General features: G+C 49.4%; 1 protein-coding gene across 4 annotated transcripts in view; it reads left to right on the plus strand.

Annotated features, from left to right (window-relative positions):
* Positions 1-24,044, plus strand: part of PCSK6 (proprotein convertase subtilisin/kexin type 6) — a 170,474-nt gene that overhangs the window by 30,099 nt on the left and 116,331 nt on the right. For all 4 annotated transcript variants that reach the window (XM_068991309.1, XM_068991310.1, XM_068991311.1 and 1 more), the window contains exon 2: positions 20,063-20,167. In XM_068991309.1, the coding sequence (XP_068847410.1) occupies positions 20,063-20,167 (105 nt within the window). The remainder of the gene's footprint in view (positions 1-20,062; positions 20,168-24,044) is intronic.

The raw sequence follows: 24,044 nt of genomic DNA on the forward strand, positions 1-24,044 counted from the left end.
CAGCTTATGCTTCCTCCAGCCCAGCATTTCACATCATGTACTCTGCATATACGTTAAATAAGCAGACAATATACAGCCTTGAGGTACTCCTTTACAGTTTGGAACCAGTCCTTTGTTCCACGTCCAGTTCTAACTGTTGCTTTTCAGTTTTCTTAGGAGGCAGGTAAGGTGGTCTGGTATTCCCATCTCTTGAAGAATTTTCCACAGTTTGTTGTGATCCACAGAGTCAAAAGCTTTAGCATACTCAATGAAGCAGTAGATATTTTTTCTGGGATTCTCTTGCTTTTTCTATGATCCAACCAACGTTGGCAATTTGATCTCTGCTTCCTCTGCCTTTTCTAAATCCAGCCTGAACATCTGGAAGTTCTTGGCTCACGTACTGTTGAAGTCTGGCTTGAAGAATTTTGAGCATTACTTTACTAGCATATGAGGTGAGTGCAGTTATGCGATAGTCTGAACATTCTTTGGCATTGCCCTTCTTTGGGATTGGAATGAAAACTGAACTTTTCCAGTCCTGTAGTCACTGCTGAGTTTTCTAAATTTGCTGGCACAGTGAGTGTAGCAGTTTAACAGCATCATCCTTTAGGATTTGAAATAGCTCAACTGGAATTCCATCACCTCCAGTTGCTTTGATTGTAGTGTTGCTTCCTAAGGCCTACTTGACTTTGCACTCCAAGATGTCTGGCTCTAGGTAAGTGACCACACCATTGTTCAGTGTATGGATACCTTAAATTTTCTCTATATAGGAATTGCACATTTTTTGTTAAATGTATGGTACCTTAAGTTTTCTAGCAGTTGTTGCTAAAAAAAATCACCCAGTTGACTTTTTAAAAATACTGTTCTTATATCCAACCACCTTGTTGTAAACTCCTTTATTCTTTCTAGTAATTGGGAATGCTTTCAGTATTTCCCTGTTAAGATGGATATTTGCTGTTTGTTTTTATAGATAGCTTTTTACCAGGTTAAGGAATTTCCTTTCTCTTTCTAACTTGCTAAGAGCTTCTGATCATATGGGTGTTGAATTTTAGCAAAAGTTCTCCTGTATCTCCTTTAATCTTGTTCATGTAATGATTACATTTATTGATATTCTAATGTTAAAATACCCTTGCATTTCTCAGATAATCTAAACATGGTCACAGTGGATTCTTTTGTTTATGCTTTGTTCAATTTGGCTTTCCAATATTCTAGTTAAAAGTTTGCTTCTGTATTCATTAAAAAAAAATGAACCCATGATATATTCCTTTATTACTGTCCTTGTTTGGTTTTAATATTAAAGATTTTCTGGCCTTATAAAATTTTATTCTTTTTCTATTCTCCGGAAAAGTTTATGGTAGACTGAGATGATTCACACCTTGATTATGGTAGAACTCACCCGTAAAACTGTGTAGGCCTGTTTGTGTAATAGAAAACATTTTTTTAACTACTGCTCTGTTTCTTTAATGGAAAGTCTGACATCCAGGGACTTGCTTATATTATTTACATTTTCAAATTTGTTAGCTTAAGGTCATTCATAGTGCTTCTTTATTATTTTTTAATTCTCTGCTTTATTTGTAGTTATATGTTTCCTTTCATTTACAACATCACTTCTTTGTGTCTTCTCTCAGTTTTTCTTTGTTGATGTTGCTGTGAGGTTGCCCTTCTTCCTAGATTTTAGCCTTGTTTATTCTCTTTATTATAAATTTATTTTCTCTTTTTGCAGAATTCTGCTCCTAACTTTATTATTTTCTCCTATGGTTTATTTATTTAGTTAAACAATGGTTTTAGTTAGACTCTTAATCTCATGAATTTTCAGTGTGTCTACTTCTAATATGAGCACCTAAGGTAATGCATTTCCCTCCCACTGCCTTATTCATTGATGCTTATAAAGTTGTAGTATGTAGTATTTTCACTCATCCCGTTCTATGCATTTTAAAATCCCCATTATGATGTTTTCTTTGACCCGCGAGTCATATGAACATGTTTGTTAATTTCTGAGTGTGTGGATTTTTTGACTCCCTCTTCACCTTACTGATGTTGCTCTTAATTCCACTGCCATCAGACACTGTGTTGTCTTGGAGATCAGTTTTTGGATGCTATGGGAGACCTGCTTCTAGCCCTGGTCCTGGATCAGGTTTTGATAAGGTTCTGTGTGTCTGGAAAGAATGCTGTCCACTGTTGCTGGGGTGGAGTTTTGGGTCCTATGGACCCTCTATGTCTCTGTTGCCTTTTTGTCCTGTTCTCTGGGGATTTTGCTGTGCCTCACAGCCTCTGCAGTCTGGGGCATGTCCAGGAGGAACAGGTTTGGGCTGGCCCCAGAGGATGAGGAGGATCCTATCCGATGGAGGAGGAGGGCCTGGACGAGGGAGCAGCAGGGATAGCGGTGAGACAGGGCCACAGAGTGGTGCAGACTCTGAGGGAGGGCAGAGGGAAGGGGCCAGCACCAGAGAGTTTGGGCAAGGCCCTTCACAGAAGAGAGGCAGGGGAGAGTTGTCTGAGGGGTCAGAGGGGCCCACAGAAGGGAGGCAGCCAAGGGCTGAGCTGGGGGGATCTGGCTCTGGGGCATGTGCTCTGGTTACTGGGACGCCTGGTAGTGCTCAGGGTCTCCTTAGGTGACAGCTTGACCATGTGGTCAGGGGGCTGGAAAGGCAGGAGTCGCCAGAGGTAGGGTTCTGAGGGCAGTGATTGAAACAGCAGGCCCAGAGGACCAGGTGGGGCAGGTGGGCCAGTGACCAGGAGCATCCAGGTTGTGGTGGATGGGTGGGGAGAGCTGTGGTGAAGGAGGGATTTGGGTGTGGGGGCCTGGCAGGGGGCATGGCCACTGTGGCTGGAATTGCAGGGTGTCTGGGAGAGATGAGGGGAGTTCTGAGGCCAGGGTGTCAGGAGGGTTGTTTATTAGGTCATCAAAGTCCTCTGTCAGTGGCACAGTGGTAAGAAGAGGGGGAACCCCGTGACGGTGACCACCCCAGAAGCACAGGGGTGGTGGGTGGGTGGACCTGGGCTGGGGGAAAGCTCCCAGGAGTGTCCTGTCCTGGGAGGCTGCCCATGATCATACTGCTGACTGTCCAACCTCAGTGTTTCTGAGGTCAGAAGGAGAGCCATGAACACTTAGGCTGGACACCAGGACTGAGAAAACCAGGACACACTGCTGACTGGGGGCTCCCAGGCAAGTGGGAGCTTTCAGCTGAGACTAAGACATGGTATACAGATACACCACATGGATGGAGGAGTGTTTTGTTTGTTTGTTTGAGGCTTTTTAAAAAAGTGATCACTTATGGTAAAATACACGCAACATAAAATGCACCATTTTCACCATTTTTCAGTGGACATTTCAGTGGTATTGGGTATACTGACAGAGCTCCTCCTGTTGCAAAACTGAAAATCTGTGTCTGTTAAAACTAATGGGCCACCAGGAAATTCCCTCGTTTAAAAACAATAATAGGGATTCCCAAGGGTTCAGTGAGAGGACTTGGTAGGGGCTGCATGAGACTCTGTCCTTGTCACTGGGGACAAACACAGTAGAGCCTGCAGGGGCTCACTGTAGGCTGCTGGGTCTGTTACTCATGGGGGGGATGCCTTGAGAGGAGTAGCACTGTGAGAACGGAGCAGGGCAGGCCCTGGAAGTGGGGGTGGTCTCTAGAGGGGCCCAGGGGTGCATGCAGCCCCCTAGTTATATTTTATTTGATCTAGAATGGTTTCAGAAAATTGGAATAATTACTAACTAGTTACTAACATTTAAACTTTGGGAGGTTCAGTTCAGTTCAGTTGCTCAGTCATGTCTGACTCTTTGCAACCCCATGAACCGCAACACGCCAGGCCTCCCTGTCCATCACCAACTTCTGGAGTCCACCCAAACCCATGTCCGTTGAGTCGGTGATGCCATCCAACCATCTCATCCTCTGTTGTCCCCTTTTCCTCCTGCCCTCAATCTTTCCCAGCATCAGGGTCTTTTCAAATGAGTCAGCTCTTCGCATCAGGTGGCCAAAGTATCGGAGTTTCAGCTTTAGCATCAGTCCTTCCAATGAACACCCAGGACTGATCTCCTTTAGGATGGACTGGTTGGATCTCCTTGCAGTCCAAGGGACTGTCAAGAATCTTCTCCAACACCACAGTTCAAAAGCATCAATTCTTTGGTGCTCAGCTTTCCTTATAGTCCAACTCTCACATCCATACATGACCACTGGAAAAACCATAGCCTTGACTAGATGGACCTTTGTGGCAAAGTAATGTCTCTGCTTTTTAATATGCTGTCTAGGTTGGTTATTTAAACATTGGGAGGAACTCTGCTCAATATTCTGTAGTAACCTAAATGGGAAAAGAATTTGAAAAAGAATAGATACATGTGTGTGTGTGGATGGTTATATCTGAATCACTTTGCAGTACACCTCAAACTAATTAATACAGCATATAAATCAACTATACACCAATATAAAATAAAAATGTAAAAAATTAAATTTTGGGATATTTCAGATAGAAATTTGTTTCCAGCATCTCTTTTTAAATGAGTTTTATTATTACAAAGTTTATTATAAAATTTAAAAATTATTAAATAATTTTAAAAATTAAAAAGTTATTATAAAGTATTATAAGAGTTGCATTTTAAAGTTGAACATTATACTTCAGCTTATTGGTAGGAGCAATAAATTCAGTACTACCTACTTTTTTATAATTTTTAATTTTTTAGTTGAAGTATATGAGGTACAGTCCACGGGATCGCAATGAGTCGGACATGACTGAATGACTAAAAGACAATAACAGTAGTTAATTTACAATATTGTATTAGTTTCAGCTATACAGCAAGGTGATTCGCTTTTAATATTTATATTATATGTATATTACTTATAGCATAATAATGCATATATATATTCAGATTGTTTTCCTTTATAGTTTATTACAAGATATTGATAGAGTTCCCTGTGCAATGGTGCAGGTGCTTGTTATTTATCTATTTTATATATAGTAGTGTGTATGTGTTGATCCCAAGGCCCTCCATCAGCTTCTCTTGAAAAATAGGAGAGCTGGTCCCTTCCCCACAGGGAGGCAAAGAGGGAGTGTGACCCAAAGGGTCATGTTAGATCCTGTCGGGTCTCAGGACAGATGCTCTCTGTGCCTCACCTTGGCTCTCTCTTCCCCAGTGAGGCTAGGCATCACCCTCCCAGAGGATTTGCCCATCATCCTCTGGGAGGGGCAGGTCCTCGCTGCTGATCTGGCTCTGGAAGAGAAGCTGCTAGGCCTGGGGCACAAGGATTCAGTCTCTGGGCACCCTGTTCCCACTCAGGGGATGTGCCATCTGTCTGCCAGTGAGAGTGTGGAGGTGCCAGTTCTCAGCTCCAGTGAGGGACCATAAATCAGACAGCACCGCACAGAACTAATGCGCACACCTCACTCAGAGTTTGTCTTACAGACTTGGTCACATGAGTGATGACAGAGGCATGAATTCACCTCACAGAGCTGAAAAAAGTGACTCAGCCTAGAATCAATTGTATATTGCAACCTCATTCTCTGCACATGGATAAAAAAGGAACAAGAAGGAAGTCTCTCTCAGGGACTTGAAACGCCCTGAGGATGGCCAGATGGGCTGGGCAGCGCGGCCCCGGCGGAGGCCTGGCCAGTAGGCGGGGCACTCTGCACTCTGGCTTTGTTGGCTCTGTCGAGGTGGGAGTGTTTTCCCCATGGGGACCACTGATAAAGAAATATGTGTGTGTGTTTTTAATTGAAATTAAAGAGCAAATGGGATTTGTTATCTGGCTTTGTGACTGACTTTGTTGCAATCCCTTTTCCCTCCAAAATGAGATGCATATTACTTCTCACAGAAATAATAGGGAAAAAGCTACCTGAACAACAGCCTGCCCTGTGTCAGGCCCTGGGCAGTTATCTCACATGTGTCCTGCTTCATTTGTCCTCCTAGCAACCGTGGGGTGGGGTGGGGGCTTAGGGAGGGGTGCTGTCTTCCCCGCTGCCTAGTAAGGGAAATGACAGCAAAGAGAAATTAAGCAGCTTGCCTGGAGTCTCTTCAGTGAGATGGAGAACCTGGCCCTTAGATCCAGGCAGCCTGGCTCCAAGGCTGCAGTCACTGTGGAGTCTCCCTTGCCCCGAGTTCCATGCTAGGCAGTGACCAGAGTCCCTTTGCCGTCACTTCCCTGCCCTGGCCCCATCTTGCCCTGTTTTTGCTCGGAATCCTAGTGAAGAGGTTCTCCCCACTAGCAGGATACCAGCCTGTCAAAGCATGGGCCCCCTTTCTCTGCAGGAGCATTGGGCCGCCTGTTGCTCGGAGTCTGTGATCTGAGTGCTGGCCTTGCAGAAGAGCCTCCACTGGGTCTCCTTCGCCTGTCCTGAGCTGCTCACTTCTGTGGATCTCCTCCTGGAGGCAGGTCCCAGACACTGTGACCCAGATTGAGACCTGCCTGGAGACTTGTGGGGAGAGTAGAGGTGTGAGTGGACAGGTACCTGGCAGCCGCATGGGTGTCCTGGGCATAGTGAACACGGGGTGCTGTGGTGGGAGGGCATCCTCGGCCCTGCTCACAAGTCGCTGGCAGACAGTCGTGTGTTGACTTTGAGAATCGTGGGTGGAGGTGAGAGGGCAGACAGAACAGGGTGATCTGTTTCCTCTCTCTTTTCCTTTTACACACTGACTTCTTAGCTATAAATGAGTGCTTTTGAAGTTTTACTTTGAATCTGAAAGTTCTGTTGGGATTTTTTTATGGCCACACACTCCATAAACCATCATGTTAGCATGAAAGGGACCGAGAGACGCTGGTCCAGCGCCTCCTCAGAGAGTGGAGTCCGACCAGGGCTGAGACGGGCGGCCCCACAGCCCACAGCTGGAGATGCCGCAGCTGCATGGACAGTCACAGCACCACAGCAGAAGGCCCGATGGGGAGAGCAGCACGAGGCCCTGCTCTAGTTTATAAACCAGGACTGCTGTGTGGCTGGGAAAGGGCCCTCCAGGTGGGTGTTGGTGGAGCTGGGGCAGCTGCCCCCACAGGGGACCCTTCGCTGTGAGTCACAGGTGTGGGGTTGAGTCCTGAAGCCAAGCAACAGTGCATGGCTCTCTTCCTGTGTGCTTGGAGTGCACGCTGTGGAGTTTGGGCACTCGTGTGCTTTAGCTGAAGGCTTCCCTGGTGATTCAGAGGTAAAGAGCCCACCTGGAGTGCAGGAGACACAGGTTTGATCCCTGGGTTGGGAAGATCCCCTGGAGGATGGCATGGCAACCCCTCCAGTATTGTTGCCTGGAGAATCCCATGGACAGAGGAGCCTGGCAGACTACGTGAGCTTGCAGAGTCAGACACAACTGAAGTGACTGACACACTCATGTGCTTGTACTGAAGGTTTCTGAGCTCTGTGAAATACAAGCCTCATGTCTGAGTTGGGGCAGCCCCCATACCCCCACGGCCAAGAGGCCAGCTTCCAGGATGGGCCTGGGTTGCGTGGTCCGCAGACCCCCAAGAACAGGCATCAGGAGTTAAGGGATATTGGATCAGGTGGATGTGGGCTGTCTCCATGGGCATGGCTTTCCCTTCCTGGTGTCTCTTTTCCCTTTAGGGGAACCACGTAATAGAGAGGGATGCAGGACTGGGATGAGCGGCCTGGAGCCCAGTTGGTAATCACAGCTGGGCAGTGTTGCTGGGCTCTGTCCTGTCCTGAGCGGGCTGCGCCTCCCCTCCTCGGGCCTCCAGTGCTGCTATCCCTGGGGCTAGGGGTGCCCAGCACCCAGAGTGACCCCGGAGAGAAGTCAGTTTTAGGACAGGTGGGACAGGAACGTAGAGGAGACATTTTTTCTGTAATTGCAGTAAAATACACATAATAAAATTTACCATATTAGCCATTTTTAAGTGAACTGTTCAGTGACATCAAGTACACTCACATTGTGGTGCAACCATCACCCCCATCATTTCCAGAACATTCTCATCTTCCAGAAATGAAACTCTGTCCCTCCCCTGGCCCCTGACTCCCACTGTCGCTGTCCCTCTGTGACTGTGACTCGTCTGCTGCCCCCGTGGGTCACACAGGACTGTCCTGTGTGCGTCTTGTCTCACTGAGTGTCAAGTCCTCGAGGTTCAGCCATGCTGTCGCAGATGTCAGAGCTGCCTTCCTTTCTGAGACTGAGTGATAGTCCCTGTGGGCATGGGCTGCACCTTATTATCGCTCCATCCATCCATGGGCACTGGAGTTGCCTCCTTCTCTTGGCTCCTGTGAACGTTACTGTTCACATGTCTGTTGGAATCCCTGCTTTCTCTTCTTTGGGGTATGGAAGTGATGTATTTTTAAAGTGAATATTTTAAAGATTAATTTCTTCAAAACACTTTTTAATTTCCCTTAGGATAATTCCTCTCAAATGAGAGTTTCAGATATTAAACTTTGAGTCTTAAACAATTCTCTCACAAGGACAGAAATCTTCTTTATCAAATCTTGTAGCCTTCTCACCCACCTCCGTCAGGTAACCCTAGGCTGCAGCTTGGTGCTGGCCCTTCTTTTTGGGGAGCCCAGGAGGGGGCCAGTAGGACCAGGTGGGCCTTCCCCAGTTTCTTTGCTCAGGGCATCCCAGCACTGACCATCCCTCAACCCCACACCACCCCGAGTGCTGTGTGGCCATTGTGCTGAAGGTTGCTGGTATCATCTTCTCCACTCACATGCCGAGGTGCTCTCTACTGAGAGCAGTGTGGGCGTGTCTGTCCCAGGCTGTCTTACCTAGAGATGGGACACTCTGCGGTGAGGCTGTCCCCATATGTCTTCCATGCTCAGCAAAGAAAAGGCATGTGCTAGCATGAGGAGAGCCCAATCCCCTGTCACAAGGACCCTGGGCTACCTGCAGCGGCAAGTGGTTGCAGGCGGGCTGCATGACGGGGCTCACATTCACCAGTAGTTGCCAGTGAGGTGCTGGAAACTTGCAGGAGCTGAGGTTGGATTGGGATGCTGGCCTCCTTGTAAGAGTTCCAGGTCCCACTTCCAGTCAGGGATCCCTCTCCCCCCTGGAGACCATGCACTGCAGAGCAGTTAGCAGGCAGCAGGGACATGGGGTGAACCCAGCCTCACCCTTACCATCAAGTCAGCTTCATGGAGTTGGGGGGTGGTCAAGCTTAGAAATGGGATAAATGGCTAATTCCGGAAGTCATAAAGATAGTTTTAAAGAGTAAAGCGTTTAAGATAAAAATCTTCAGAAAGGCCGTGCAGTTTTTCAGATGTCTCTCTGTGGATGTAAAAGGTGTAGTGTGATCTGTACATTAACCATCCTCCTCTGAAACAGGACCGTTCAGCCTGGTGACTTCAGGGAAGAGAAAATGAAGTCTGTTAAGTAAAAATTAATGGTTTTTCAGGAATTTGTAGGAAGTCGAGCAGCTTAATGACATGCTTTGGGTGGATGCGTTTTGAAGAAAGCAATTTGAGCAGACTAGGAAATTGTGCAATAACCTTAACTTGGGTCAGAATTGTAATTACTGCAGTAACAGAGTGTCACTGTATGTCTCTGTGACCAAAATGGGAAGCAGGATTTTTTAAAAACGCTTTTAAAAGTAACAACAACTTGTCCATTCTGTCTCTCTGGACTTCCTTCATTATAAATACCAGGTAACCCAATGCTGGCTAAATATAGGTTCAGTGGCCATCTCTGTTTATGACTTTCTTTAGGCGGAAGTTACCAGCACAAGGCCAGATTAATTTGGTGTGTAGGTTTTTATAGGCTCTAATTAGTTATGTTTTTCTTGAGCAGACCAACTGGGATCAGTAATATTATATAACTGAACTCTGACGCCCGAGACTTTCAAACACAGACGCCTCTCTCAGAGCTAGGGCCCCTGGGAGATGCGGACCCGGCGGCCCGGCGGCCAGCCCACTGCAGCTGTGAGCAGCCGGGCTCAGAACATCTGTTTCCAGCCAGGAGCAGCTCCGGGAGTGATAAACTGAATACTTTCTTGCAAAGTCAGAAGCCTCATCTGCAACCCATTGATTTCTGCATCCTTGAGGTTTGACATGGCACGACTACTTATCAGCTGTCCCCTGAGGCAGATTCCACTGTGCTGGCCCAGGAGGAGATGGGGCAGCCAGGGACAGAGCAGAGTGTGCGCTTGACCAGCCTCCCTACCTCGCGGCTTGACAGCCCTGCACCTGCGTCTGAGTGTCTGAGGTCACGGCCATCGGAGGCCTGAGTGGGTGGTGGACCTTTGGAGCCATGGAATGTCATCTGGGGTGGACCCAGCACACTCATCAATGACTTTGCTGCACAGCAGACTTGATGAATGACTCGGGGCCCTCCTCTTCTGTTCTCGAAGCTCTGCAGAAACCGCCAAGTCATCTCCTTTTCCTCCAGGAAGGCAGGGTGCGCCTCCCCTGGCAGCACCCCGGATCCCACCCACCTCACACCTGCCCTGCATAAACAGGGAGGTGACATGAAGCTAGCCATGCTTACACTTACGGGAAAACCAGGACAGGAGGAGCTCTTCCTGTAAACACCCCGGCCCAGGCCTCTCTCCCCATCACACTCGGCTCCTGCCCCTTCTTCACTGGGCTTCGCAAGCTGTTGCTGCCCGCCCCCAACCCGTGGTCGCCTGGATGCTTCCTCTCCATGGAGCACCACCACCTGCCTTCCAGCCCTGTGACCCTAGGAATGGACATTAGAGGAGCCACCCTGGGCCTCACCCAGCCACTCAGCTGGTGGGTAGTCTTCCTGCATCCACAGCCTCAGGACTGTCCTGGGAAGGGGGCTAGAGAACCCAAAGGCCAGACGGCTGGGAGGCCCAAAGTCTTGGTCACCGCTGCACTGGACAGCTCTGTGTGTGTGAACAGGAAGATGTGTGTCCTTCCAGTGTGACTCAAGGTCTGTTCATTTCACCAAACATTTCTTAACCTCCTGCTGTGTACCAGATGCTGCCAGTGCCTGTGGGTTATACAGATGACAGTTCCTGCCTTCAAGGCGCTTATCTTGGAGGAAGGGACAGAAGATGGGCTATAATGGGCACATGTAGGCACACTCGGCCCTGGGAGGTCCAGGAGGGCTTCCTGGAGGCCGTGACAGCTGAGGTGATGGTTAAAATCAGAGCAGGAGGTAGACTTGGTGTGAGATGGCTGGCGTGAGCAGGCTTGGGGGTGTGAAAGCAAGCAAGGGTCCCTCACACATGGCAACATCGCTAGAGAACAGGGGCGATGATGACAAGGCCAGGCCTGTGCCAGAGGGAGAGCTGACCTGGCTTGGTCATGGAGACATGCATGTACCCTGTGAGGGGCCCATGGGCTTCTGCTTCTCCAGGAGGTGGGGATGGCGGTGTGGTGGAGACTGTAATCGAGGTTAGGAGGAAGTAGGGCCCTGCCCCATGGTGAGGGTGACAGGGAGCTGCCAGACTTGAGAATCCTTCAGGCTGTCACTCTTGGAGGGCTTAGTGAATATGCCTGGGAGGACGGTGGTACCTTCACCCAGAGGAGGGACTCCTCAGGAGGAGGGGGTCTGGTGAAGGTGAGGACAGCAAGGTGGTGCTGAGTTCAGGGTAATGGTCTGATTGTGGGGGTCAGCGCAGCCTTCCCAGCTCAGCATGCTGGGTGGGGCCAGTGGGGAAGGGCCAGGCAAGAAGTGGAAGGGCCTTGTCCTAGGAAGAGCTGTCCTCGGGGTGGGGCACGACCCTCAGCTGTAGCTCAGTGCCTCCTGGAGGTGGTCCAGACCTCGACAACCAGGACCTCCATGTGGGGGCAGGCCCAGCCACAGTGAGTTTGCTCCTGTTTGCACGCCAGGCTTCCCTGTCATTCACTATCTCCCAGAGTTTGCTCAAATTCATGTTCATTGAGTTGGTGATGCTATCTAACCATCTCATCCTCTGTCATCCCCTTCTACCTTCAGTCTTTCACAACATCAGGGTCTTTTCCATTGAGTTGGCCCTTGTGTCGGGTGGCCAAAGTATTGGAGCTTCAGCATCAGTCCTTCCAGTGAGTACTCAAGGTTGATTTCCTATAGGATTGACTGGTTTGCTCTCTCTGCAGTCCGAGGGACACTCAGGAATCTTCTCTAGCACCACAGTTGGAAAGCATCAGTTTTTTTGGCACTCAGCCTTCTTTATGGTCCAACTCTCTCATCCATACATGACTACTGGAAAAAGCATAGCTTTGACTATACGGACCTTTGTTAGCAAAGTGATATGATGTCTTTGCTTTTTAGTATGCTGTCCAGGTTTGTCATAGCTTTCCTTGCAAGGAGCAAGCGTCTTCTGATTTCATGCCTGCAGTCACCAAATGTAAGTACACACAAATCTGAATGTACAACATGCATGTATATATACACATTCTCACATCTGTGCACACATGCAGTCATAATGTACATATGTATGTACATAAATACACAGGAACCCATTTCTGTGCCTGTCCGTCCACAGACACACCCATCAGAGGTGTGCATGGGCCACAGTGGTCTCTCTCCAGGTTCCTGCACTGGTAGGAAGGAGAGAGAGCCCCAGGAGGCCCTGGGCTGCTGTGAACAATGTGTTGCCAGGGACCAGGTGGGGTGAGTGGGGTCACCATGGCAACAGTGCTGCAGATATGTCCAGAGGCAGAAGGGTGATGGTTGGGACGTGAACTTGGATCCACCTCCTGACTGTGCTGCGTGCAGTAAGGGGGCGGTTCTGAACCACTCAGAACCTCCGTCTCCCCATCTACACCATGAAAGTGAAGATGGCACCTGCCTTGTAAGGCTTCTGTGAGGCTCAGGTTGTGTTGTCTCAGCTGGAGGCCTGGGACAGGGGGCTGCCCTGTTCTGAACCAGGAGCCCCAACAAAAATCAGGGGCCTTGGGAGCTGCACAGAGAAGGAGAAGATAGGACTTGCTGTTCCCTGCTCTTTTTGTGCCTGTTTTCCATCTGTATTTTGCACTGAGGGCATGTGGAACTAGGTTTCTAAAGTGCCTCATGGAGGGTCCCGGTTGGGAACCACATCCAGCTCTTCATTGTGGGTTCTTTGATCCTGTTTCTTCCAGTGTTCTGGCTTAGAATACTTAGCTAGGGTTTTAATGATGTTACCAATTTTATCAACTAAAGGTCCATCTAGTCAAGGCTATGGTTTTTCCAGTAGTTATCTATGGATGTGAGAGTTGGACTGTGAAGAAAGCTGAGCGCCAAAGAATTGATGCTTTTGAACTGTGGTGTTGGAGAAGACTCCTGAGAGTCCCTTGGACTGCAAGGAGATCCAACCAGTCCATTCTAAAGGAGATCAGCCCTGGGATTTCTTTGGAAGGAATGATGCTGAAACTGAAACTCCAGTACTTTGGCCACCTCATGAGAAGAGTTGACTCATTGGAAAAGACTCTGATGCTGGGAGGGATTGGGGGCAGGAGGAGAAGGGGACGACAGAGGATGAGATGGCTGGATGGCATCACTGACTCGATGAACGTGAATCTGAGTGAACTCCGGGAGATGGTGATGGACAGGGAGGCCTGGTGTGCTGCGATTCATGGGGTCACAAAGAGTCGGACACTACTGAGCGACTGAACTGAACTGAACTGAACTGAATGTGTATAATTACATGCCAGTGTTGAGTGAAGAGACGTGGGCCTCACATACTCAGTGGATTGTTCATTTTCTGGCGGGTGCGAAAGGCTAAGAGAACAGCTCTGATTAACCCATTGTGGAAATAACACAGATGAGAAAGAGAAAAGCATTTACATTTACAAAAATTTTATATTGTGACCAACACCTACCCACCCCTGCCAGAATAAAAAAAACTTAACAAAAAACACCTCACAGACTGGAAATTGGATTCACTGAGGCAGAGTGGATTGAGGTTCTGGGGGCTCAGTGCTGGCAAGGGCTGGTTGGCAGCTGGAGAGGATAAGAGAGGGAGAAGACTGCCTGGGCACTTGGGCAGCAGGGTTCTGCAGCAGCCATCGCCCCCGTGTCAGTCGAGCAGGTGGCTCAGCCACTGGCCAGGGAGGTGGTGTGCAGAGCATGGGCAGGCATGGTGGCTGGGGCACAGTGTCCAGGATGGTGGCACTGTGGAGCTGGGACAAGTGCCCACGTTAATGTCAGTGCAGAAATCAAGTGAGAATAAGGGCCTCTTCTTACCCGTGGGGTTGCCCTGCATTTAAGGTGTCCTTTGTGCCCCCTGCCCACACCACTTCTCCGTCTGTTCTTCTGACTCCACCTCTTGTCGGTCTGACCGTGAGGCTGTACCAGCAGTGCCGCAGTGACCCTGAGCCCTAACCCATGTGCCTGTGTGTCATTCAGTGTGAGGTTGTTGCCTGTTTGTCTGGGCACAGTGGGGAGAGTCTGAATGTAATGCTGGGCTTAGCCTCCTCGGCTTCAATTTTCCCATCTGTGAAGTGGGGCCATCTCTGTGGCTCCTCCCTGACCCCTGCCTGTGAGGCCAGGGGCAGTCAGCTGTCCATGTGTTTACCCCAGCCAGTGGCCACATCCCCAGTGTCTTGCCCTCCCGTCCTCCTATTTCATGAAGGCCCTGGCGAGCTTGAGGGACAGTGCCCTGATGGGGAGGCCGTAGTCCGGGTGGGGAAGGTCACTGCGTAGGGGGGCGAGGTGCGAGTCAAGGGGCAGGGAACAGCCACATGGTGAATGCCGCATCCTCCACGCTGGGCCATGTCCCACTTCAGGCAGGGACATGAAGGGAAGCAGAGCTTCCCGCTCTGCTGGCTCTTGATCCTTTCTGACCTTCTTCCCATCGTGGAAACCTCATACTCCCAACCAGTCCTGATGCTGGGGAGCGTGAGTCAGATGGGAGTGACCGGGTCACTGGATAAGGATGGTGCCTGGAGAGGAGGCAGCTCCGTGACTAGATAAGATGTTGAAGGCGCTGACCTCCTAAGCCGAACCCCTCAGTGTGAGGACTGGTGGTCTGGTCTCAGACTGGTGGACCCCAACCCCAGACACACCCTGCAGCAAATGCTAGAGTTTTAGGTTGGTAGGCCTTCTCTGTAAGCTCCACACATGGCCTGTTCTAGGCGAGGGGGGAACGGGTCCCTGTGGCAGCCACTGGGCTTGGCATCATGGTGTGGGGGCAGCTGTGGGCAGGATCCCCAGGGAAGCTTTACTTACAGAAACAGGAGCTGTGTGTACATCGTAGGATGGAAAGCAGGGTCACCAACAGACACGGCACACTGCACTCAGAGCAGTCAGGAGGTGGAAGCAGCCCAAGTGCCCATCAGTGGGCTAATAGGCAAGCGATGATGGTGTATGCCCACCATAGAGTGTGGTTCAGCCTGAAACATGGAGGGAGTTCTGACACCTGTGGCAACTGGGGTGAATCTGGACATCATGTAAGGGCAGCAAACCCGTCACAGAAGGGCCAGTGGTTTCCCTGAGACAGCCAGAGTTGTCAGGTTCACAGACAACTCCGTGCCCTGTCTGCCCTCTGTTTGCCTGTTTGCAAACCTTTCATCTCGAGGAAGGATGGTTTCTGCTCCCTGTGCCCGCACACTGCTCCAGGAGGGCCCAGAGGGTGGGCGTTCACGTATAATGGGGGCAGGGTTTCAGTTTGGGAAGATGAGAAGGTTCCCAAGATGATGATGGTGATGATTGCATGACAGTGTGAATGTGCCTGGTGTCCTGAACTATAGATACTTAAACACTGTGACAGTGGTAAACGTTATGTCTGTTCTGTGTGCCGAGTCACTTCAGTCGTGTCCAACTCTTTGCAACCCCATGGACTGTAGCCCACCAGGCTCCTCTGTCCATGGAATTCTCCAGGCAAGAATACTGGAGTGGGTTGCCATTTCCTCCTCCAGGGCATCTTCCCAACCCAGGGATCGAACTTGTGTTTCTTACGTCTCCCACATTGGCGGGTGGGTTCTTTACCAGCAGCACCACCTGGAAAGCCCTCTGTCTGTTTTACCACAATTTAAAAAGCTAGCACAATAAGCAGGAGATAGATCATTTGCCTGTGGTCCGTCCTTTGCCCACTGCCGCTCTTGAGTGGGTCGAGACGTGGCTGACCACACGGCGTGTCCTTGGGCTTCAGGATGTCATGTCCATCCAGGTGAGGGCGGTGCCAGGGCCTCTCCCAGTGTCACGACTCCCTCCTCAGCATCTGGCCCTGCCTCCTCCCTCCTTCCTCTTCCTGCCTTCACAGTCTCTCCAGGGTCAGGCAGCCCTCTGTCCCATGCCCTGTCTGCCATCTGTTTGCCTGTTCGCAAATCTTTCATCTCAAGGAAGGATGGGTTCTGCTCTGTTCACAAATCTTTCATCTCAAGGAAGGACGAGTTCTGCTCCCCATGCCTGCACTCTGCTCCAGGAGGGCCCAGAGGGTATACAGATGCACACAGAACCCTGGGAGGATCTGGGTGGCAACTGTCAGAGTTCCCAATAGCCAGTGACCTGACTCGCTCCCCTTTTTCCTGAATCAGATTCCAGCTTCTGCACCTGGCGTTGTCAGGCTGGGAGGGTGTCCTTGACTAGTGTCCCCTTCTCCCCTGCACCTTACCCAGACCTTTATTGTCCATACTGGGCTGCAGATAAGTTCCCAAAACAGATGTGGCATTGCCCCGGGGCAGTTTGTCTGGTCAGCACCATGGGAGCCATCTGTTCTTCCCTGGAATTGCTCAATGGAAATGACTTTCCTCAGTGCAGACCCTTTGAGCCCTGCTCAGGGTGGAGCTGGACAGGGGCAGCGTCATGGGCCTGCACAGCCTGGGGACTGGGAGAGATTGCAGAGAGGCTGGGCTGCTCTAGGGCCAGGTGCTGCCCTGAGTGGCATCCAGGGCTACCGTGACACGGGCCTACTTAGGATCTATGAGTGCATGCTCAGTCGTGTCTGCCTCTTTGTGACCCCGTGAACTTCGTGACCCCATGGACTATAGTTCACCAGGCTCCTCTGTCAGTGGAATTTTCCAGGCAAGAATACTTGAGTGGTTGCCATTTCCTCCTCCAGGGGATCTTCCCAAACCAGGGATCTAAAGTGCGTCTCTTGTGTGTCCTACATTGACAGGTGAATTCTTTACCACCTTTCTACCTGAGAAGCCCAGTGCTTAGAGTGGGCTCTGAAATTAATCCCTCCCCTTGCCAGCACATTGGATTCAGCTCTTAGTTTCTCCATGTCCTGAGTGGAAATTGATTTGAACACCTGAAGTTAGAAGACCCAAAGTTGTGATACATCTCCCAGGGATGGTAGCCACTTATAAGCAAACATGTGGATTAAACATTCAGTTCAGTTCAGTTCAGTTCAGTCGCTCAGTCGTGTCTGACTCTTTGAGACCCCATGAATTGCAGCATGCCAGGCCTCCCTGTCCATCACCATCTCCTGGAGTTCACTCAAACTCACATCCATTGAGTTGGTGATGCCATCCAGCCATGTCATCCTTTGTCGTCCCCTTTTCCTCCTGCCCCCAATCCCTCCCAGCATCAGAGTCTTTTCCAATGAGTCAACTCTTCGCATGAGGTGGCCAAAGTACTGGAGTTTCAGCTTTAGCATCATTTCTTCCAAAGAACACCCAGGGCTGATCTCCTTTAGAATGGACTGGTTGGATTTCCTTGCAGTCCAAGGAACTCTCAAGAATCTTCTCCAGCACCTCAGTTCAAAATCATCAATTCTTTGGCACTCAGCTTTCTTCACCATCCAACTCTCATATCCATACATGACCACAGGAAAAACCATAGCCTTGACTAGACGGATCTTTGTTGGCAAAGTAATGTCTCTGCTTAAACACTGCTGTACGTTAAAGCTGCATTATTGTTAAATAACAGCTTGGCTTGCTCTAGGAGGAACCCTTTGACAGATGTAACAATTAACTTCAGTGAAGAAGTGAGTGGTTAACTGTAGGAGGAGAAATAAGAGTGTTTCTGTGTAAAACAGGGCAGAAATAATGAGGTTTATGATGGTTGAAAAATGCTTGAAGTAGAAAATGAACCAAGAGTCATAATTGCAGAAAACCATGTATAGAGCACTTCCTGCCTGGCAGGTACTTCGCTGGCTCTTCATATATGAAGAGCTGTGCCTGACTCTGTGTATGTGTATGTGTGCGTGTATTGTTGCTGTTTAGTCACTCAGTGGTGTCCAACTCTTTGTGACCCTACAGACCGTAGCCCGCCGGGCTCCTCTGTCCATAGGATTCTCCAGGCAAGAATGCTGGAGTAGGTTGCCATTTCCTTCTCCAGGGGATCTTCCTGACCCAGGGACTGAACTCAGATCGCCTGCATGGGCAGGCGGATGCTTCACCACTGAGCCTCCAGGGAAGTTCGTGTGTGATGTATGTGTGAGTGGTGTGTGTGTATGTGTGTGAGTGTGTGTGTGTGTGTGTGTGTGGTGTATGTGTGATGTGTGTGTATGTGTGGTGTATGTGTGGTATGAGCATGCAGTGTATGTGTAGTGTGTGTGTGATGTATGTGATGTATGTATGTGTGTGTGGTGTGTGTGTGTGTGTATAAGTGGTGTGTGCTGTGTGTATGTGTGCTGTGTATGTATGCATGTATGTATGTGTGTATAGTGAGGGGAGAGAGGAGAGGGACTGTCTTGGAACAAACCTTGAAGATAGTAGTTAGGAGACTAAGAGAAGGTCTGAAGCCTAGATTCTGCAGCAGGTAAAGCTGAGTCAGGGTGTATCCCAGGCCCAGGGAGGGATTGAAGGAGCCTTGGAGAGGAGCCAGGGTGAGAATTCCAGCTCCTAATACAGCCAGGATTTCCTGAACAGCAACTGTGTTGAAGGCACTAAATGAGGCAGACACCATATAGACTCTAACTGGCTGACCTTCACAGCCGTCGTGGTGTTCACTGTTCTGTGCTTGAAAACAACTGAAACACCCTGGAGCAAGCCTGAGCAAACAAGGAGATTCTTCATTTCAAGGACAAGTGGTGTCTCTGGAACCTGAAAAGCAGGATGCAGCCGGACTGCTGGGTTTTCTGGATATGAGGGTAAAGGGTACAGTCAGGCAGGCTCTCTCTGTAGACACCTGCTCAGTCTTCTTGTGGAAAGACGTGGAAATGGCTGCTCAGCATCTCCATGTCCCTTTAGGTCCCTGCCTGGTCCCATCCACTGCACTGGACAGATGCAGTGTCTATGAGCAGGAAGAGGGGCAGCGGAAGGTCATGGTGAATTGGGTGGACATTAGTCCTGCTTAAACAAGTTCCTGAGGTATGTAGTTTTATCCCCACTGTACATGTAAGGAACTGAGGTTTGCAGGAGGGGAATCTTGCTCAGGATCACAGGATCGTGCGCGGTGAAGAGAGTGGACAAGGTTAGGATGAGGCTGGTCTGGCTGAAACCAGGCTTGTCACCATGACCTCTGACTGCTGCAGAGGACAGTCTGTCTTAAGTCCACCCTCTCATCAGGAGCTGGAAGAGAAACTAGGATGGTTCCGCCTGAGGAGGGCAGCCCCAGAGTCTGTGTAACATTTGTTCCATCTTCAGTGACAAGGCTTTGCTCAGGGGTCATGCCCAGCCAGCTGTTTCCAGCAGCCAGTGGAATTTAGGAGGAGAGGCAGGCCTCCTGAGCACAGTGTCCTGATGCTCCAGGGTTGTGAGACATGAGGCAGGTCGGGGCTGGGATGGCGGGAGGAGGCGCAGGAGCAGCCTGCCGTGTCCCCTCCAGCCCTCAAGCTGAAATCCACCCTGATAGACCGCCGCTGGCCGAGAGCCCGGACACCGTGGGACTCGGGTGTTCTCAGCTGACCTTTCCACAGTCCCCAGGCAGATGAGGCTGCATGTTTGCCTTGGCTCCTTGCTGTTCTTGGGAGCGGACGTTCATTCTTAGATGTCTCAGTTTACCCGGGGGGCAGAGAGCATGGAGTTTGTTTATAAATGAGTGTTTGGTGTAGACTTAGACCTGACTTGACACGAACTGAGCTGCTTCAGGGATGCTTAACCCAAAATGAACATGAATTCTTGTCTAAAATAATTTGGCCATGGTAATACAAACTTTAAATGATATGAACTCACTGCAAGATCTGGGGAGCATGTACTTCTCAGGAAATACCACCTAGTGTTTATCCAGAAAGGGGTCTCCGAGTTGACATTCACAGACCTTGAATCTGTGGCAGGGATGTGAGTGGGGGAGTGTCATGGAGGGTGATCTTGCTCTGGAGGCAGGATGGGTCTCTCAGAGGAGGGGAAGGTGTTCTGAGAGGCAGGGTTTGTTAAGACCATACTGATTGGTGGTATCCTGCTTCTTGTCTTGCAGATTGGGAACCTGGATGATTACTACCACTTTTATCACAGCAAAACCTTTAAGAGGTCGACTTTGAGCAGCAGAGGCCCTCACACCTTCCTCAGGATGGACCCCCAGGTACAGCTCCGCTCCCTGGGCAGGTGCTGTCTGAGGGCCTAGAGTGTCGTGTGCGGGTTGTTTGTGTCTTGGTTCTGAAAATGCCCAAGTCTGGATTTTAATGAGATTCTCCATGACCCTAAGTTTTCCTCTCTGAACAAAACAAAACAGATGTGTAGCTACATATCAGAGCATTTAAAAACTCCAAATATTTGGGTCCTTTGTGAGACTTGAGAATTTAAATTCTTGACTTCAGTTTGAAGCAACAATCAAGTGACTATAGAGCTATTATTTTAAATCTTTAAAAGTCAACAAAATACACAGAAATTAGTGGAGATAAATGTGTGCATCTTACCCATAAAGCCTATGCAATTCAAACTGTTGTTTTAACAATGAAATTAGAGCTTGTACAGGCAGGTGTTTTTGTGGTTGTCATAACACATATCTTAATGGTTACCATGAACTTGAAAACTTCGGCAGTGAATGTTGCTTTTTCCTTAAAAATCCCTGTGATCTCTGAGATGAAAGCAGATGTAATTTGAAAAGAGGCTAGTAACGTTTTTAGTATAATTCTTATTTATCAGTGGTTAATCATACTTTCTACATAGAGTTGAGATTAATATTTGACTCATGGGTCAGCAGATACTTGGTAAGGTTAAAGATGTAAGATGGCCAAGTGTGCCTTTGATGGCCCCACCAGGTGATTTTGGAATACTTGCTGTGTGTTCCGCTATGTCCATAACAGGGCCATTGGAGTGGACGGTGGGGCTGACAGTCTATAGAAATACACATGATATGTCACAGGGCATCAAGAGCTACAAGGGATGGTGAAGTGCAAGTGACAAACAGTTACGGCTCCAACAAACAAACGAGGCCATTGGTAAATCGTAGTTTTAGAACATGGAAATCACCGTCTCCTAAAAGCAGTGTGCAGAGTGTTCATTTAGACTCCCAAGCAGGCATGGGGTGTTCCTGCAGTGATCCCCAGAGAACATGGAAAGTAAAGTTTCTGCAGAGAAACTGGCCGTGGTGGTGTCCCAAGCACCACCCCCCGCCTCACCCCCTGCCACCACCCCACTACCATCGGGGCTCCTCTTGTGTTGATGGGAGAGATGGTTTGTCCTGGGAACACTTCTCTGGTTACAACTTTGTGATTTCTGGCTTTAAGAGCGTGGGGAAGTCATCCCAGTGCATGAGCCAGCCCATCCATGAGCTGGGCTCTGATAAGGTGGTGACACAGTGTATGGTTCTGAGTTCGCTTTATGGGTGGGTACGAGGATGGTTGGATGCATGGTGGGTGGGTGGACAAACAGAAGGAGATAGAATCAAACACTATGCTAATCCCATTCTTCCTTTACAGCTAAGAGGAAGTTTGTGTTTATGAAGGGCACCTTATGTGCCTCCTCCCATGTGGCTGTGTGGGGCTGTGGTTATACCTGTGTGTGTTCACACCACGGAGCTGGAAGGACACTTTTCACAGGCGCTGGTGCATTTTTTTTTTTTCCTCTCAGAAGCGAAGCCAGGTGGTAGTGGCTAAGTCGCATGGGATGGGCCATTGGAGAAGAGTGAGCAGACCCCATGCCCATGTCACCGTAGGGCTGAGTGCAGAGTGCATGGCCAACATAGAGACACATGGGGTCCTTGCAGCTGGTGGTGGGGGCAATGCTGAGGTTCGCAGGGGCTCCTCACCTGTCTAAGCTCAGAAGGGAGTTGCTGCCGTGCCCTCCACAGTTTTTCTTAAGCACGCAGAGGTCTGTCTTGTGAGAATGGCATGCTTGTTTGGAGCTACTGTTCCCACAGGGAGAGTCACAGCGAAGGGCATGCTATTTGCATGGGGGACAGCCCCCCAGTAGAGATGTGCATGAGAACAGGATGGGATGGTGGGATTCTTTGTCATTTATTTATTTGGCTACGTGTCTTTTATTTGTTTTAATTAATTTGCTTACCTGGCTGCATCTGGTGTTAGTTGCAGCACACAGACTCTCTAGTTGTGCTGAGTGGGCTCAGTAGTTGCAGCGTCTGGGCTCTCCAGTTACAGTGCTCAGGCTCTGGAGCATGTGGAATCTTAGTTCCCCAACGTGGGACGGAAACCTCGTCTCTGGTATTGCAAGGCAGATTCTTGCAGGGCTGTCCCTGGATGGGAGGTTTCTTGATTCCCTTTCTCTTACCCAGCAGGTTGCTTGGCCTCCCCACCAGCAATAGAAATGGATCAGAGGCCAGACAAGAGATTCAGGCGAGACTTTGTTGGGGCCCCTGCTGCAGCAGAGAGAGCAGTAACAATCGGCTTCCCTGCTTGCTTGCTTCCCGATGTGGGTGGGGTGGGGGGAGCTGGTTCCTTATATGGGGTGAGGGTCAGGGTGTGTTCAGGGTCAGGCTAAAGGGGTGGCTTAGGTGGTCCGCCCGCCCCTTTGGTGGTGTTGAGTGCAAGGGGCATGTGCAGTCCCCTGCTTCTGTTCCAGGCTCTTCAGAAGTGTCAGCTGGGTTTTTAGTCTTTTTGTATCTTGTTGGGAATTTCCCCCAACTGTGCATGCATACAGTTATTTTTAGTTCCATACACTTTCTCTGTATCTTGTTGCTGGAGGAGAAGTTTGTGCAGGTACAAGCACCGCAGTGAAGGGCCTCAGGCCCCTGCGTGTCTCATTTCCGAGGAATTTTGGAGAACTAAGTGGCTTCTCAATTATTAAAACTATGGCAGAGGTGAAATAGGAGACGTAACCTGTGTTTTGGGGTGGGGGTGGGTGTGTAGGGGGATTCACTCTTTTCTAGTGTCTAAATTGTAAACCTTTTAAAGGTATTCAACTCAACTGCTTCACCCTTCCTTTCAGAACTACTGAGTGTGACCCTGTGTCCAGGAACGTGGAGATGCCCACCTGGTGGGCCTCTGGCCCGTGGCCACAGCAGGGCCAGACATGGGGGCCTGGCTGTGAGGCTGCAGGAGACAGCTGGGCAGGACTTGAGGCGGGCCCCAGCTGGCTCCTCTTTGGCATCTGTGGTGTTGCGCTTGTGCCGTGTGGGTGGGTTCCAGGCACTGCGTTCACTCTGGGTCTGCGGGCAGGGGCTCCTGGTCATCAGTTGTGGCCTCGAAGAAGAGGGAAGGAACTCCCACAGGCAGTGCCAGTTAACTTTTTTCAAATTAAAAATCCCTTTTATGCAGAGTTTCTTAATCAGCTCCTGGCAGAGCTGCTGTGGGAGCATCCTGCCAACAGAGAAGAAGGAGAGAAAAGGTAAACAGCCACACATTCCAGTGCCCGCAAGGCCCACGTGATTGCAATTGTTTCCCACAGTTCTTATTAAACATTTAGCCCCAGGGAGAGCATATAGACAACAGAACCAATGACAAATTCAGAATCGCAACGGAAACGCCTCCATTTAAATCAGTCTAGTTTTAATGCAAACCAAATCAGTTAGCTGTCAGTCTGACTAATATTTACTCACCAAGTCACTGTAATGAAATATCAGGTAAAATTAGCCATTTTACAGAGATGTTTAGTGTTATCTTTTCCTGCAATGCACTAGGACGCTTTCCCACATTAGCGAAGTGTTTTGTGACACCTTCGCGATCAGAGAGTTGTGTAATTAATATTAAAAAAGGGAAGAGATGATTTAATACTATCCAGAGTCATTGGAATGCAGTTGCCATCCTGTTTGAATGACCAAACTGGAAATGAATGTTATAGGGCTTAGGAAAAAGTTCAATCAAATGCAGATGGTATTTTATTTTAATTAGCTCCAGTCCCTATTGTATACAATTGCTTTGATAAGTGATGGAATTTAAAGCCCACCCCTACTTCTCCTGAAAGCTGATAGAGTGTACATTTGTTAAACAGAACCGAACAGAACACCAGCGGGAGGGAAGATTGAAGACTTCGGTCACATGCATGCACATACTTTAGGCATC

The sequence above is a fragment of the Capricornis sumatraensis genome, chromosome 19 (genome assembly GCF_032405125.1).
Source record: "Capricornis sumatraensis isolate serow.1 chromosome 19, serow.2, whole genome shotgun sequence".
Taxonomy (NCBI): domain Eukaryota; kingdom Metazoa; phylum Chordata; class Mammalia; order Artiodactyla; family Bovidae; genus Capricornis; species Capricornis sumatraensis.